General features: G+C 42.3%; 1 protein-coding gene across 1 annotated transcript in view; it reads left to right on the top strand.

The window, feature by feature from the left end:
* SLC38A1 (solute carrier family 38 member 1) overlaps positions 1-14,844 on the top strand; it is a 38,266-nt gene that overhangs the window by 16,616 nt on the left and 6,806 nt on the right. The window contains exons 5-15 of the mRNA XM_042872591.1: positions 2,803-2,876; positions 4,499-4,591; positions 4,891-4,972; positions 5,805-5,887; positions 6,783-6,841; positions 6,958-7,083; positions 9,292-9,371; positions 10,585-10,685; positions 13,776-13,894; positions 14,407-14,548; positions 14,656-14,753. Coding sequence (XP_042728525.1) covers positions 2,803-2,876; positions 4,499-4,591; positions 4,891-4,972; positions 5,805-5,887; positions 6,783-6,841; positions 6,958-7,083; positions 9,292-9,371; positions 10,585-10,685; positions 13,776-13,894; positions 14,407-14,548; positions 14,656-14,753 — 1,057 coding nt within the window. The remainder of the gene's footprint in view (positions 1-2,802; positions 2,877-4,498; positions 4,592-4,890; positions 4,973-5,804; positions 5,888-6,782; positions 6,842-6,957; positions 7,084-9,291; positions 9,372-10,584; positions 10,686-13,775; positions 13,895-14,406; positions 14,549-14,655; positions 14,754-14,844) is intronic.

The following is a 14,844-nucleotide window of genomic DNA, read 5'->3' as shown; positions in this document are numbered from 1 at the left end:
TAAGGCAGACCAAAACTGGTTTCCACTCTCCACAACTTTTGTGGTTCTGCAGTGTGAAGTAGATCAGTTCAGATCCTGAATTCTTGTGGAAAAGAAATACGGAGATGGATGTGTGCTCTCCCATGGTACTCACAAAACTGATTGATGCAGTGAAGTGTCAGGCTTTCTGGGCAAACAGTTGAGAAACTCAGAGGAACTTCATCCTGATATTGTTAATAATTATAACCTAGATCAGAAAAGAATATCCTTTCTTCTATGAAAAAGGGAAGAAAAGCCTTGTACTGCAGAAATATGGCACAAAAGGTTGAGGAGCTTCAGTTGGGCCAGGTCAGCTGGGAAAAGCAGGGGCACCTGTAGGTAGTTCACTCTGCTTGTGGTTTCGCCCAAGTCCCAGTAGCAGGGTGGCAGATGATGTTGCAGAGACAGACAGGCTGGCAAGCACAAGGTGCCTTCAGCCTGCGTTTAGCCTGGCTCTGCAAAGGAGCTGAAAAGCTCTTCTGAGACACAGGGCTTGTTGGATGTGGTGCAGTGTGAGGTGACAACTGGAGCTTCACACCGCTCCCTGCAGGCACCTGTGCTAAGGTTGGCTGGAGGCAGTCACTGGGCTGCAGCCACACAGTGCCACGACCCTGCTCTTCACGCTCTTCCCCATCTGATGCCTCACAGGGGTTCAGCGAGTGAAGAGAGGACTGCACAATCCTTGCTCTTCTGAGTATGCAGCCTGGGCTCCAAGGGGGGCTGGGGACAGTACCCTTTTCAGCTGCTTTGGTAGTGCAGTTGTTGGCAAACAGCAGTGGTGTCATAGGAACAGTCTGTTCTTCATAGCCCTGTATCAGTCTCCTGCCCTAAGCTGTTTATTCTGGATTTGTTGAAGGGAGGTGACTTTTTCGTGTGCTGTTTGCTTGCATAGCTGCCAGCACTACTTTAAAATTAGGCAAAATAATAAGCATTGAGATGGCAGTATGAGCTTCCCCACTTCTGTTTCAAATTTGCACAGGATGAGTGGTATGGACATTCTCATTCCCTTCCAAGGGGTGGTTCTGGCATGAGTGTCCTGACACAAACAAGTTCTTCATGCAGTGTTAATGAAAATGCCAAGCTTCTCTGTATTAATCCTATGGGGAGCTAAGGACAGCAGATCAGATAAATACCTGGCTGCTCGAGAGTGTTATTTTTACCACTGCAAAAGCTCCATGAGCTCAGTGCCTGAAAAACGGGAGCTTTTAATATTAAAATAGCCTTGATGCTGGCCTGTGCAACCAGAGCCACTTGGGACTGAGAGTGAGTCATGGCAGCTGTGAGCACCATGCCTCCACACAGACAGGGGAAGCAGGGCAGCAGGAGAGCTTAGCACGTCTTCAAAAATGGAGCAGCCAATGCAGTCTCCTTTCCTTTCACCTCCCCAAGGAGAAACACCCTTTGGCCTGTATGAAAAGTGTCGTGTTATTGTGAACCATCATTCTTTCTTGGCAAAGAAGCAGTTCTTCCTGCCATCTCTGTGTTTCTCCCTCCTCCTCTGGCTCCAAGAAACCCGTAGGTCATTATTTGACACAAAAATATTTATAGTCCAAAATAAGAGAAAAGGAGAGGGAGGAGGCTTCTCATTCTGTTCTATGTGTTCCAATAAAAGAGATGTCTTTCTGTTTATCTATGGCAATAGATACGCAGTTTTCTTTTGAATTTTAGGCTTGTTTTCCTTGGTGTCCCAAGGGTAGCTGTCATAATAAAAAGAGGAGTTGCCAACAGATTGTCTGAATGCTCTTCACACACGTCATGAAAACATGGTCAGGCCTTTATGTGTTCAGTGTTGGAGGGGAAGACACACATCGTGCTTGGCTAAAAGACCTAAAGCAACGAACTAAACTATTTTTATGTACTTACCCCCTGGCGCTGAGTAATTATCATTTATGCCAGCAGGTTCCCTCCACAAACAGTTTGGTCGTTACTTCCTGCAATTCTACATGCAAAGTCAAAATATGGGTCACGGAAAAACAGGGAGTGACATCAATGAGGGAGCACCTGTCCCTGCCTGGGTGAAGCACGAGCCTTTGGTTTCTGCCTTTACTCCCAGGAAAAGACAGTCTGGGCCATGAAGGTGAAGGGTCAGGTGCCTGCTCACCTGCCTTAGTGCCCGACACCTAAAGCTCAGAGTCCTCAAGTCTCATGATTACTTACTGTGAGCATAGGGTCTTAATGGAAGCTAGAGACCACCTTCTTCACTTAGTGAGTTGAGTTCATGTCCAGGTCCCATTCACACATCAAGAGCTGGCCAGGGCAAGACAGCTCTGCGCAGTGTTAGCCTTCCTCCTATCCCCATTCTGGGGGCACTGAGGCTACTTTTGGTGGCACGTCTTGGGGAGAGATGCTTATATTTGGCATGAAAATCCTTAAATAGAGGACTTCCATCTGAAATTTTCACTTTGCTTCCAGGGGTTGAAAAAAAAAGCTTTAGACTGTGTGGTGAGGAACGTATACGACTCATTCCTGCTCTGATTAAATCCTAATTCCTATATGGTGAAACATCTCCATTCCTTTGGCTTGGAAGGGTATAATTAAATAGCAGGACGTAGTTCTACTGAGTTTTCCTTGGTTGAATTCCTCTGCATACAAGGTTTCGTACCTCCTCTGTAGTGTGTTAGAACTGCAAAAAGCATGTAAATCACTTTTGTTTATAGAGGTTTTTGCATTCTCAGAGGATTATAAAAAATATCTTGGCATCAGTGGGTAATGACCCAACACATAAAATATTGTAACGTTAGAACTTTGTTCTTACAGTAAGCTTTATCTTTCGTTCTTTTGTAGGCTGCTTTTGGTTTCTGTGACATTGCTGTCTATTTATTCAATACATCTCCTGTTGGTGTGTTCAAAGGAAACAGGTAATCTAAGATTTTATTGTACCATTTCAATGGAATTGTAAAGAAGAGGTGAAAAGTGCTCAGAATAAAGCCAAGTGCTTTGTGAAACACAGGGTTTCCATCACTTTGCTGACACAAAAGAAGGTCCTACCAGATTTTGGGTCAGAAGCTCGGAATTTGAAATAATTTATGTCATGGCAAAGGAGAACAGCATATGACCATCACTGTAAAGAGAAAGTATATATATGTACATATATATATATACCAAAGACTGGATACTGTTGTAGTGAAGTGTTGTTTTCAACAAGGTAAAAAGAACAGCTCAGATAGTTCATTTGCATTACAAAATCAATTTGAAATGAAATATAACGAATCTTTGTCTACAGCGAAGCTTACCTGGAAATGCAGGTTTGTTAATGGCTAGTGTGAAATTCCTGATGGCCTGCATGTTGGAGAAAATGCAAGGGAACATTTCCTCCTCAGAAGGAAGTGTATCTCTAAGCAAAATGTATTTTTAAACACAGAAGTTAGAAGTTATCTACAGGGTTAAATAACTTTGTGTTCTGAATCCAAGAGATTCTTTCCTTGACTAACAATCACTGAAGCCAGATTTTTAAAATTATTTGTACATACGATCGCCAGTGTATTTAAGTGTGTAATTTGGATGCAGATGAGTTACTATTATGGTGTGTACAATGGCAGCAAATGCCTATTTAATTAGGTGTGCAGGCCTAATTGTGAACACTTTTGGCCTTTTAGCTCCCAGAATCTAAGCCCTGTTTTCTGTGCTGCCAGATCACAGACACAACACTACATTTAAGGTCAATCTTGTTGTTTATACAGGCTTCAAAGAAGAAATGTCAGCTATAAGGAAACGTAGAGAAAAACAAACAATGAGATCCATTTTTAAAACAATCTGTGCAGTGCAACATCTGCAGTATTTCTCTTTCTGTTCTTGTGAGTCTCAACAGCTTCACCATGTCCAGTTTGTTTTTTTTTTCTCAGCCTGAATCACAGCCAAGAGACGAAAAAAAAACCATTTAACAGAAGCACAATCCAATTAATAGTGGAGTTTCACAAGCTTGACAGAAATTTAAGCTTTTGTTATAATTTACACTGTTTTCTGCTTTTACCAAAAACATACCACATTCTAGAATTCACAAGAACACCATCATTAAAGACTGTAAGTCATCCTGTACAACAGAGGCTGCCTTCATTTGGGTCATTTAGTCAAACCAGGCAAAATTACAGAATTACAGTCTGGTGTCTGTTGTGGCCAGGCTGCCAGTGCCAGTTTGTGGTCCCTGTTGTACTGAATTTGGTCTGGAGAGAAGGCGTTCAACCTCTGTCTCATTGAGATTGCAAAACTAATATGCCAGGATGGGGATACCAGGACTTAAAGTGCCCCTAAAGGTATAGATGGACTTATTAAAGGAATCTCATAAGTGATTGGTAGCCAAAGACAGCATGTACAGATATCAAGAAAACATTCCTCCCTAAGTTTCAGCCCTAGCAATTACAAAAGAGCTCTCTATTTGGTTGCAACAGGAAGATATGATTGCAGAGAGCGAATCACAAGTGTTTTGACTCAGTAGCATACGCCATTGTATTCTTTACCTTTCTCCTCATTTCTTTTAACACAGGCTGCATGGTATATGAAAAGCTTGGTGAGCAGGTTTTTGGTACCCCTGGGAAAATGATTGTCTTTGGATCTACATCTCTTCAAAATGTTGGAGGTAAAGGAGGAATATTAAAAAATACAAGCCACAAGCACCTTAATAAAGTTATGCCTACCAACTAGGCAGGTTCCCTGTTCTCCTGGTAATGTCTTGGGATTTTCATGCTTGATCTCAATTACGTTTTGCACATTGCCTTTTAAAAATACTTTATTACTGAATAATCAGTAGTTTATAGTCAGTTACAGTTCTAGGTCTTCTAGCTTTACAGGCTGAGATTGGAAAAAGTGGAAAAAGAAATGTTCTTATTCTGCAGAATATCTCATCTGTTTCCTAAAGTGCTTTTCTTCTTCCTTCAGCAATGCTGAGCTATCTCTTCATAGTAAAAAATGAGCTGCCTTCTGCCATAAAGTTTCTAATGGGAGAAGAAGAAACTTTTTCGTAAGTTAAATTCATTTGGGTGGTTTTAGAATTTAATGTTGTGTAAGGAAACTTAAGTAAACATTTATAAAAACTCTTAAGTATTCTTTAGGGTTGACAACAGTAGATCTTCACAGAAATATTTCTGTGAGTTAAAAACAAACAAGAAAACTTTGGGAAGGAAAAGAGAATGGAAAGAAAATGAAAGATGAAGTCATCAACAGTTACTCTTTGCACAGCAGATTTTAGTGCAGGATTATGACTTACATCTTTCAGAGTGTTAGTAACATTTGTAGATTCTGGGAACAGTGCAAGTTTAACATATTTCCCTGTGTTCTTAGCATCTTACAGGACTTTTTTTGCCCCTGAAGCATTGTCAATAGTTTCAAATTCTTCTATACTAATATATGACATTAGCAGAAAATTATTCTTAGATTTCTGCCAATTGTCACTTGACACTTACCAGCTTATTTTATAGAAGGATGGTATTCTTCTATAGTGGTAAATATCCTTTACACTGGATTTTATAATGTATTGTAGAGAACCAGAAGAAAATAGAGATCCCATTCCTCAGGCTTCCATACTAAATTGGCCAGAGCAGTGGAAATGCAACACACAGAACATCATTAATGCTGCATCTGAGTCATAGCAGTGTCATGTTTTAAGAGCTGGATGCTCAGAGATTCTGGTACTCTTCTGCAAAGTTCAGACATGGTCCCCATCTCCCCTGCCATAGTGTAAGGATAAAAAAGGTACTTCTGTAACTGCAGCGATCAAAGAGGTCAGCAGAGTTTGAGGAATGCCAGAAAGGTTTTGGGGTGTGTTCATGGTACTTTTTAAATGTTTTATACAGGGCATGGTACGTGGATGGGCGGATTCTTGTTGTTGCAGTGACGTTTGGTATCATCCTCCCTTTATGTCTCCTTAAGAACTTAGGTAAGATGCAAATGCTGTTGCAGGAATAAAATACAGGAGCCCAGACATTGCGCCTCTGACAGCCACACTGGCAAGTCAAATAAAAGTTAAAAATTGTGCTGTTCTTGTTATGAGAGTCTGCTCCTGGTTTGGGAGTATGCTTTGTTTTGAGCATCTTGGAACAAGAAGGCCTAAATCATTGGAGTGATCAAAATCAGTATAAATCAATGTCATCCATGCAATTGTGGAAATTGATATAAATATATAGTTAGGACAGTGTTTATTCGATAAGGTGACTCTATGTAATGTGTAACGTAAAAACATGTTCATAAAGGAAGATTGCAAAAAAAATACTCTTCTTTCTGTTAGTGTTGAATTTTTCAGTGATTAGCTTAGTTGAAAATGCTGAACTTGTATGTAAGTTGTGTATAGAGAACCACATTTTCAAATGTGTTTGAGTCCACAGGGGTGCCAGTGGGAACATAATGTATTTTTTAAAACCATGTAACAGATTTTGGCACTGAACTCCTGTTGGGAATTTCCTTTTGGGAAATTAACCTGTAGTAAGCTCACATTTCTGCATCACAGGGAACCTGGGTTACATTCTGATTGCAATCTCACATCTTCCAGTTTATTTCAATTATTACAAATGTAAAATTAGTTAAAGTGCCATCCAATGACCTTCAGGAAGGAAAACACAAGTCACGCTGATTGGATTAAAACTCTGCTCTGTCTGAAATCTCAGGGTCCTACAACACAGAAGGCACCAAATGAAGATCATTTTGTCCTGCCCAGAAGCCTGTAGTATATTTTAAATATATAATACATTCAAGTTGTTCCTTTGAGTAGATAATTAAGAGGCAATATATGTTTAATAAAAATTATTTTGTATAACTTTTTTTTTTTTTAATTTCAGGGTATCTTGGCTATACCAGTGGATTTTCATTAAGCTGTATGGTATTTTTCCTGATAGTGGTAAGTTCAGCTTGTTTTGTTTGTTGGATTAGTCACTTGATAGGATATGCAGAATTTCTGAATTTAATTTTAATTTGCTTTTCAGTATTGCTTTTAACAGTTAGCTCTTGTTCTAGGTTATTTACAAGAAGTTTCAAATTCCCTGTCTCGAACCGGAGCTAAATACAACATCACCTATCCTATCAAATAGCTCAGCACATGAGCATATGTGTAAGCCAAAGTATGTTATCTTTAATTCCAAGGTATGTTTCTCTTTATGATACTTATTTTTGATTCACATAATATATGCACCTACACCCCATGTCGTAATCAGCTCAGCACCACTTAGGGCCTGTCCTCTGTGCTTCCACGCATAACTGATGGTGAATGCATGACAGGTGTCCTTGCCCAGTGTTTTGGAGGTGCCGTGATGCCTGTAGCTCCTTGCAGCCTTGCTCTGCTACTCCATTCCTCAGGAAACTGAGACAGAGTGAGCTGCCTTGGTAGCAGGCATGCTGAGGCTGTGAGCTTGAGCTGCTACCAGATAACAAATGCTTTCTTTATGAGAGTTTTCCTTTCTACCGCTTCTTACTTTCCATTCTGCAACTGAGTGCTTAGGCTGTGGTTCAGCAGAAACTGTAAACCATGCCTGCATCCAAAAGCCAGAAGTAATCCATCTGTCCTGCACACAAACCACTTCTTTGTGACAGGGTATGTGTTTCTGTAGCCATATGGTGAACAAGATGAGGAAAAAGGATACAGTTGAAAGCAAAAATTTGATGGCCTTTCAGCTGGATGCTTTCCTTGATCACTGCGCAGCTGCACAAAATGCTGTGCCAAGAGAGTGCAAAAGAGCAACTGGCTGTAGCTGTGGGAGCAAGAGGATTTCTTCTTCCAGCTGTGCTGGTTTGCAGTGCTCTTGAATGGCACCTTATCCAGTAGAGCACGCTCCTCAGGGTATCACCACTGCATTCATAGAGAACACATATGCATAGTATATGCATGCAAAAAATTATTTTTCTTTTTAATTCATCTTACCAGCTTCAGTGCAAGAAGCAACCTGAATTAACACGAGCACTTTCATTCAGCTGGGGGCAGCCATCAGCCCAGATCCAATGTGACTGGCCAAGAAGCAGTTAGCTGGGTGTGCAGTAGCAGTATAGGTGTAGGTACAGTTCAGGCAGTGTCAAAGGGCAGTCTTGTTCTCCTGACGTGTTAGTGTTTACTTCAGAGCTGATGAATGCCCATCAGAAGGAGCAATCAATCTGAATTAGGAGCACTGTATTTAAGCTTTAGAGATTTGCTCTCAGGGCCAACAATTTGCCAATCACTTTAACAACTTTGGTACATGAGAGGAGATCCATTTTGAGACTGGCAGGAACCTCTGGTCCATCTGCTTCAGCAGGGACACCCAGAGCAGGACCATGTCCAAATGGCTTTTGTGTATCTCTAGGGATGGAGTTTCCACAACAATAGTGCACTGGGAATGAAGCAGAGAAGGCAGCACAGGTCAGGGTGTGGAAAGGCCCCACTGGAGAGCAACCAGTGTGCTTTCTGAATCCCACCCCACTGGGCAACCCTAGGATGGCTTCTGTGGTGATAAGTGTCCTGTGGCCAACATGAGGAAACCCCTGAGCAGTGGGGAGAGCTGCTTGTAGGAATCAACTCCTTTTACCAGGAGGACCTTTTTCATGTGATCTCAGCTCATACCAGTTTCCTAGGGGAGAATGGAAGTGCTTGAGCTCTGAGATCATTTATAAAGCTTGGCCAGATGCTGACCACTGAAACCTGCTCAGATTTTTGGTTGAGCAGTGGGTGAGGCTCCCTGCAGAGGCCCTCTGTGCTTCGTAGTGACGTAACGGTCTCTCTCTTTCCCGAAGGAAAAGCATGCTCCCTCCACAGTCCTCCTAGCCCTTTTGTTGGCCTGGGAAATGAAGGGGCTCTGTCTGGTACCTTGAAATATCCATTTATTTGTAAGTTCTGCATTCCTCTTCTCTTTTCTTACAGTCTGGATATGGGCTTCATCTCCAGGACTTCAGCCTTAGCACCATGGGTGTGCACCCCTCTCCATTCCAAGGCAGGGTAGTGTAGCACTGATCCACCGTACATCCCTGTTACACGTGGCAGCGTGTTGGTGGCGGTGGCAGTAGCTGGGCAGGGAGACCCCTGCCTGGGAGCAGTCCCACAGCCACATGGCATCCACTGCTGTGCACTGAGGACAAGGTCAGGACTGGGCTTGGGTGGCCAAGACCAAGATGTTGTCCTCCTCTTGGAAGAGTGTTGCTCTCCATATTTTGTTAAGTATGTGCCAGCTGACAGGTCTCCTGCCTTCTCTGAAAAGGGTTCTTGACATTCATTTGAAGAGCGCCGATAGCTGGGAGCTGAGGTAGTTCAACACAGACCATTTCTTCGTTCTGCTGGGAAAAATACTTGTTTTTCTTAACTTTTTGTCTGAAATTCTCTCTGAACAGACTGTGTATGCTTTGCCAACCATCGCTTTTGCATTTGTGTGCCACCCATCAGTCCTTCCAATTTACAGCGAACTTAAAGAGTAAGCCTTTCTCCTTTTTTTTTTTTCCTGTTAATTGTTTTCACTGTTTTGCATGGAAAATGTTAGTGCAGAGGTGCTCTGAGTCATTCTTGCCATTCAGAGGAGATGTGCTTCAATAAAAGCAAACAAGTCAATGAGTGTGGCTGTCAGCTAGGAAAGCTGGACTCCCAGAGGTGCCGTTGGGGTGGAGAAAAGCTGAGGATAATGCAGTACATGGGGAGTTTTCTCTGGAAGTACATGGCAGCCTGGGGAGAGCCAAGTTGTGCCGACTGCTGTTATTTTGCATAGGAAGGAGACGTGTGTTCAGCCCACGGCATTTGTTCCAGTGTAGCTAAAAATCTGGTGTGGTACCAGAAACAAAAATGATTTTCAGCCTTGCCTATGCTACTGTGTTCTCACCAGAATGGCCGACTTGTTGTGGTCTTGAGCAGGATTGTGCAGAGCTGGAGCTTGGCCCTGCTGCAGCCTGGCTGGGGCAGGGAACAACATGGGGCTGGTGTGGAGCCCTGCGCCCTGGAAGTGGGAAGGAGGCACCAAAAGGAGGGTTGTGAACAGCCAAACTCATGGGGACCCTCAGGATATGCTCAAAGCTGGGCACTTTGTATTTCACTTGAGTTCATCAGGTTCTCTGGCCCTTTTTAGGGTATCCCTGCATGTATTTAGAACTCTCTCTCTCTCTCTCTCTCTCTCTCTCTCTCTCTCTCTCTCTCTATATATATATATATACTATTTCACAGCAAATATTTAAAAATGAAATATTTACACTTGATCTATTTTGCGGATCTGCAGTGGTGTGTATGCATCCATTATTTTCTATTCATGGCAATACACATTTTTTTCTGCAAACATTCAGAATGTTGTTTTTGGAACTTTTTTTTTTCCTGTGTGTATGTTTACTCTCCCTTTACTTTGCCCTTTTAATTTAATTACTGATGTGTTTAAGGGCTCTCCCTGCCCACTCAAATTTCCCTTCCCTCTGTTTACAAGAGTATGGACTGGGAGCAGAGCCGTTGCTGGGCTTAAACTCCAAGATCAATTTCTCCCACCTCTCTCTTCCTTGTGCAGCTGTCAATGAATGCCTGTTTTAAATGAAAATGAATTCATGGGTCTCTCCAGGATTGATATGTTTATGCAAAGACTTGATACATTTTTAAACAGCTATTCAGAAATGCAATCCAACCATTTTATATGCCTTCTTTTTTTCTTTTTCCAGCCGCTCACAGAAAAAAATGCAGTTGGTTTCAAATATCTCATTTTTTGCCATGTTTGTGATGTACTTTATGACTGCCATATTTGGCTATTTGACTTTCTATGGTAAGTATGCAGACAGAGATTACACATGAAATCGATAGTGAATCCCAACTGGAAAGTCCCATTCACTTACATTAAAATACTTTTTCAAAAAATTTTCCTTAGGGTTTTCATACTGAAGGTATAAACCCTTTCCTCTCTCCCCCTGAGATGAGAAACACAAGTGAAAATAGTGTTTACAGAAGGCATATTCAAAGTATGAGGAAGATTTATTTAGCGGAACTGGGGATTAGCTGGGCCCTACCAAGACTTTTGTTCCATGGTCCTTACCTGGGTTGTTTTCTTTTTGTATGCATTGGTAATAACTGATGTGTGACTGTATAAAATGAGGAAGGTTTGAAAACAGGTCCTAGGAATTGGATATCAAATAAGTCAGGATATCAAATGAAGCAGGATTTTTTGCTTTCTTATTTAATGTTTTAATCGTAGACAAAACATTACGTATTTTCCTTGTGTCCCTGGGGTTCACCCCTTCAGTTTTTGGTTACATAAATTGACTGCAAAGGGTGAAGAAGCTCAGAGGGTTGTCCCAGCTCAGCAGCCAAGCGTGGCTATTACACTGTCTGGGACTTGCACTGCGTCTCTTCTAAAATATTGGTTAAGTTAGCGAAACAAACAAACTGTGTTGTATTGCTGTCCTAAAGGAACAGATATAATTATTAAATAATAGGATAAAAAATGAATGTGGCCCAGGAAGCTACTCCCATTTCCCAGTATAGTGGAAAAGTTGAAGCGCAGTGTGTTTGCTCATAGGCCGTTAAGGGGTTATGAGACAGATGACTCAATTGACATTTGTCTTTTATCTCAGAGTCAGCTAAAGGTCATCAGTCTTCTTCACTGTATATTCTATATCCCAAGTGACCTTTTTGTTACAGTCTCCCCATTTGTGACACCATTCATTGTGAGCCACATACTGCAAGAGAAAGAAAATAAGTAAATATGAAATTTGGCTTTTTTTTTTTTCCAAAGGTGTACCTATCTCGATTTTTTCAGGCTTACAACGCCTTGAGCCTTCTTGTCTTGAAGTAATTTGAGGTCCTCAGTTGTGATTTTCCCAATAAAACTGATGGAAGTGAGAGAGTATCTGCTACAAGTGACAGCAGCAGCAGCTGTTCTCATCTGTCTGCTGCTTGCTAGAACACTTACAGAAACACATCAGATCAGTAGCCCCAGGAGGGCAGTGGGAGTGAATCAGCATGGACCCACTCCCACGGACACTTTGTCTTGGCAGGAAGGAAATTTTGGTGAGGTCACCCCAGGGATGTAAGGAGGCAGATACCCGTAGGGACCTGGGAACCTCTCACACCCCATGGAGGAGGCAAAGGCTGCATCCTCCTGACCCCTGGGAGGGAGAGGAATTTCCCTCATGGAGCCGGCGTCCCTGCACATGGACACCATGTGCTTCCACACAGCTCCACTGGGGCTCATACAAACACTGGTGATCTCAGGGTTAGTGCCACAGAAACAGCACAGAGAGGAGCCTAGGGAATATTGACCCCCTCCACTCCACTCCTACTTGCCCTTGGGACTAAGATTTTGCCTTATGTATGTGCACTTAGTTTTCTAACCTCTTCCCCAGCTGGGTAAGACCAGGGTTTTTATTTTGTCCATTTCATTTTTACACCAGTAGTGCTTGTCTGTTTGCTGTGTTCTCGAAAGTATTGCAGTTATGACTATATTTACATTGCAGAATTACAGAAAAGAGGTGTTTTTCTTCCCCTAAAAGGTCACTGTGGTTGGGCTCTGTGGTGTATCTAGCTGAAAGGAAAACAGACCTTCAACTGTAAGCCTTGCCTTTCACTTCCTACCCGGCTGCAGCCCGTGAGCGGTACAGAAGTTGCAGTCTGTGCTCGCAGGAGCAGAGTAAGCTCTGTGTCGCAGAAGCTGTGCATGTGCCCGGCTTGAAAATCCCACTCCTAACCTGCAGGGAGGTGGGAGAGTGTTTTTTTTCTCCTGATTGGAATTCAGGCGCTGCGGAGAGGTGTTGAGAGGTGGTCTCGCCCCAGGAGGATGCCCCGGGGGGGAGCACAGGAGTTTCGCTGCAGGGCGGCTCTCTGCCTTCAAGAATAGAGGAGGTTGTACCAAGATTTTGATCTACACATGCCCACCGAGTTCCGCTTAAGGACTTCGGTTTAAGAGCGGTTTAAGAGTTTACTGTCAGCCTTCTAAGATTAGCAGACAGAAACAAAATACAAGCTGTTCTAAAACAGGGCAGCGAGTGTGGTTCTGTGGTGTGTTTCACAGCCGCCTCCCTGAGTTGCCGTGCCTAAATACTAGAAAGACACAAAGCAAGCACGTAGGTCCCCCAGCAACTTGCTTTCCCTGCCCATTATCAGTATTTAAACGGAGTGCAAAGGGAGCATTTTTGCAGGAGGGCTTTTTAAAGCATGGCCACTGCCTTCCCGCTAGCAGCCCAGCGTGCTCCCTTGGGCACGCTGGTTGCGCAGAACGCACTGGCTATGCTGTGGGCACTGTAAGGGGCAGCAGGTTTAAGAGAAAATTCAGAAGGGCAGCCCTCTGTGGAGCTGCCCAGGGGTGTGAGTGCAGATGTCAAAACATCCCACAGGGAGCTGACCTCAGACAGGTTTTGTTCTTGTTTGGAAACAGAGGCACTGCTTTGTACTGGGAGTTTATTGGCTGTTTTGATTAATTGATCTCAACCCTGTAATGTATATTTAACTCAGCCATTGCAGTGCATATCATTTCAAACTTTAAAACTTTAAAAACAAGTCCACAGAACTGACTAGAAGTAGCTTATTTTACTTTAATTATTTTTCATATATATGCATATATTTAAGAAAGTTTTGGTGTATGTCTCACTGTTGTCTTTCCTACAGTGAAAATCACCTTAGACTTAAGCATGTGCTGTCTTGAATTAGGATGCATTCCTTAATCAGTCCTCCAAGGGATTAATCTGGAATAATGAGATCATTAAGATTTGGTTCAAAATGCTGTTTTAACTCAAGAATGTTCATTCCATACTCTTGTTTGCAGATAAATCACTTGTTGTTCAAGAAGTCTGTTGTTAAGCAGTGATTTTTGTAAACTAATTGCCTCCTTGCCAGAACTCTTACCTAATTGTCTTTTCCATAGAAAATGTGCAGTCAGATCTGCTTCACAAGTACCAGAGTAAAGATGACATCCTCATCCTGACGGTGCGCTTGGCTGTGATTGTTGCAGTTATACTCACAGTGCCAGTGCTGTTTTTCACTGTAAGTAAAAGGCTCCACATGATTTGGAAGCAAGTGATCTCCGTGCACATTGGATTTTTTCAGAACAGTCCAACCATTTGCTAGTCACTAATGTTGCAGCTACTAAACAACTTGAGCTTGGATCAGTCTTTTCCCACACTGGATTCCCAGTGGCTTCTGGAGAGCTTCTCCCTGCAGGAAATAAATGAATCACTTCTAGCTCTAATTTGAATCCACAAGGGCCCTCTCTTCCTTCGCATGATTTCACTGGAGCAGGCTGAGAGGTGAAGTTCATTATCCCAAAAGGCATGGTAGAAAGGGAGGAATGTCCCTCAGATGCATCTACACATACATTTTTGAAACACCAGAATAATTGCAAGGATTATTTCAAAAGGCTGTACATCTGAGTGCATAAATTTTCTGCCAGATTGATGTAGAGCTCGTTGTCACATGAAGAACTGGATAAAATAATCATGGGGAGCCTTGAACTGGCTGATGGACTGCTCCTAACAGAGAACTCTCTTTTCCTACAGGTGCGTTCGTCATTATTTGAGCTGGCAAGAAAAACAAAGTTTGACTTATGCCGTCATGTTTTGGTTACTTTTGTTCTTTTGGTTATCATCAACCTCTTAGTCATTTTTATCCCAACCATGAAGGATATTTTTGGAGTCGTAGGTACAGTATCCTGTCTTCGTACTGCCAGTAAAAAAACTGTTGCTAATTAGCAACATAATAATTATGGTGTTGGCAACTAATAATACTCATTCATTTGAATTTTGCAGGGGTCACTTCTGCCAATATGCTGATTTTCATTCTTCCTTCATCATTGTATTTAAAAATTACACATCAGGATGGAGGAAAATTTACTCAGAGGATTTGGGTATGCATTCCTTTCTGGTCTATGCAAAGCATTTTGCGTGTCATTCCTTAAAATGAGTTAGATAGAAAGCCTGCTTAATCTGAACGTGTGT

The sequence above is a fragment of the Lagopus leucura genome, unplaced genomic scaffold, assembly GCF_019238085.1.
Source record: "Lagopus leucura isolate 7727_CA_CO unplaced genomic scaffold, USGS_WTPT01 Super-Scaffold_100008, whole genome shotgun sequence".
NCBI lineage: Eukaryota > Metazoa > Chordata > Aves > Galliformes > Phasianidae > Lagopus > Lagopus leucura.
The sequence above is the reverse complement of the archived record's forward strand: the minus strand, read 5'-3'. Positions and strand labels throughout refer to the sequence as shown.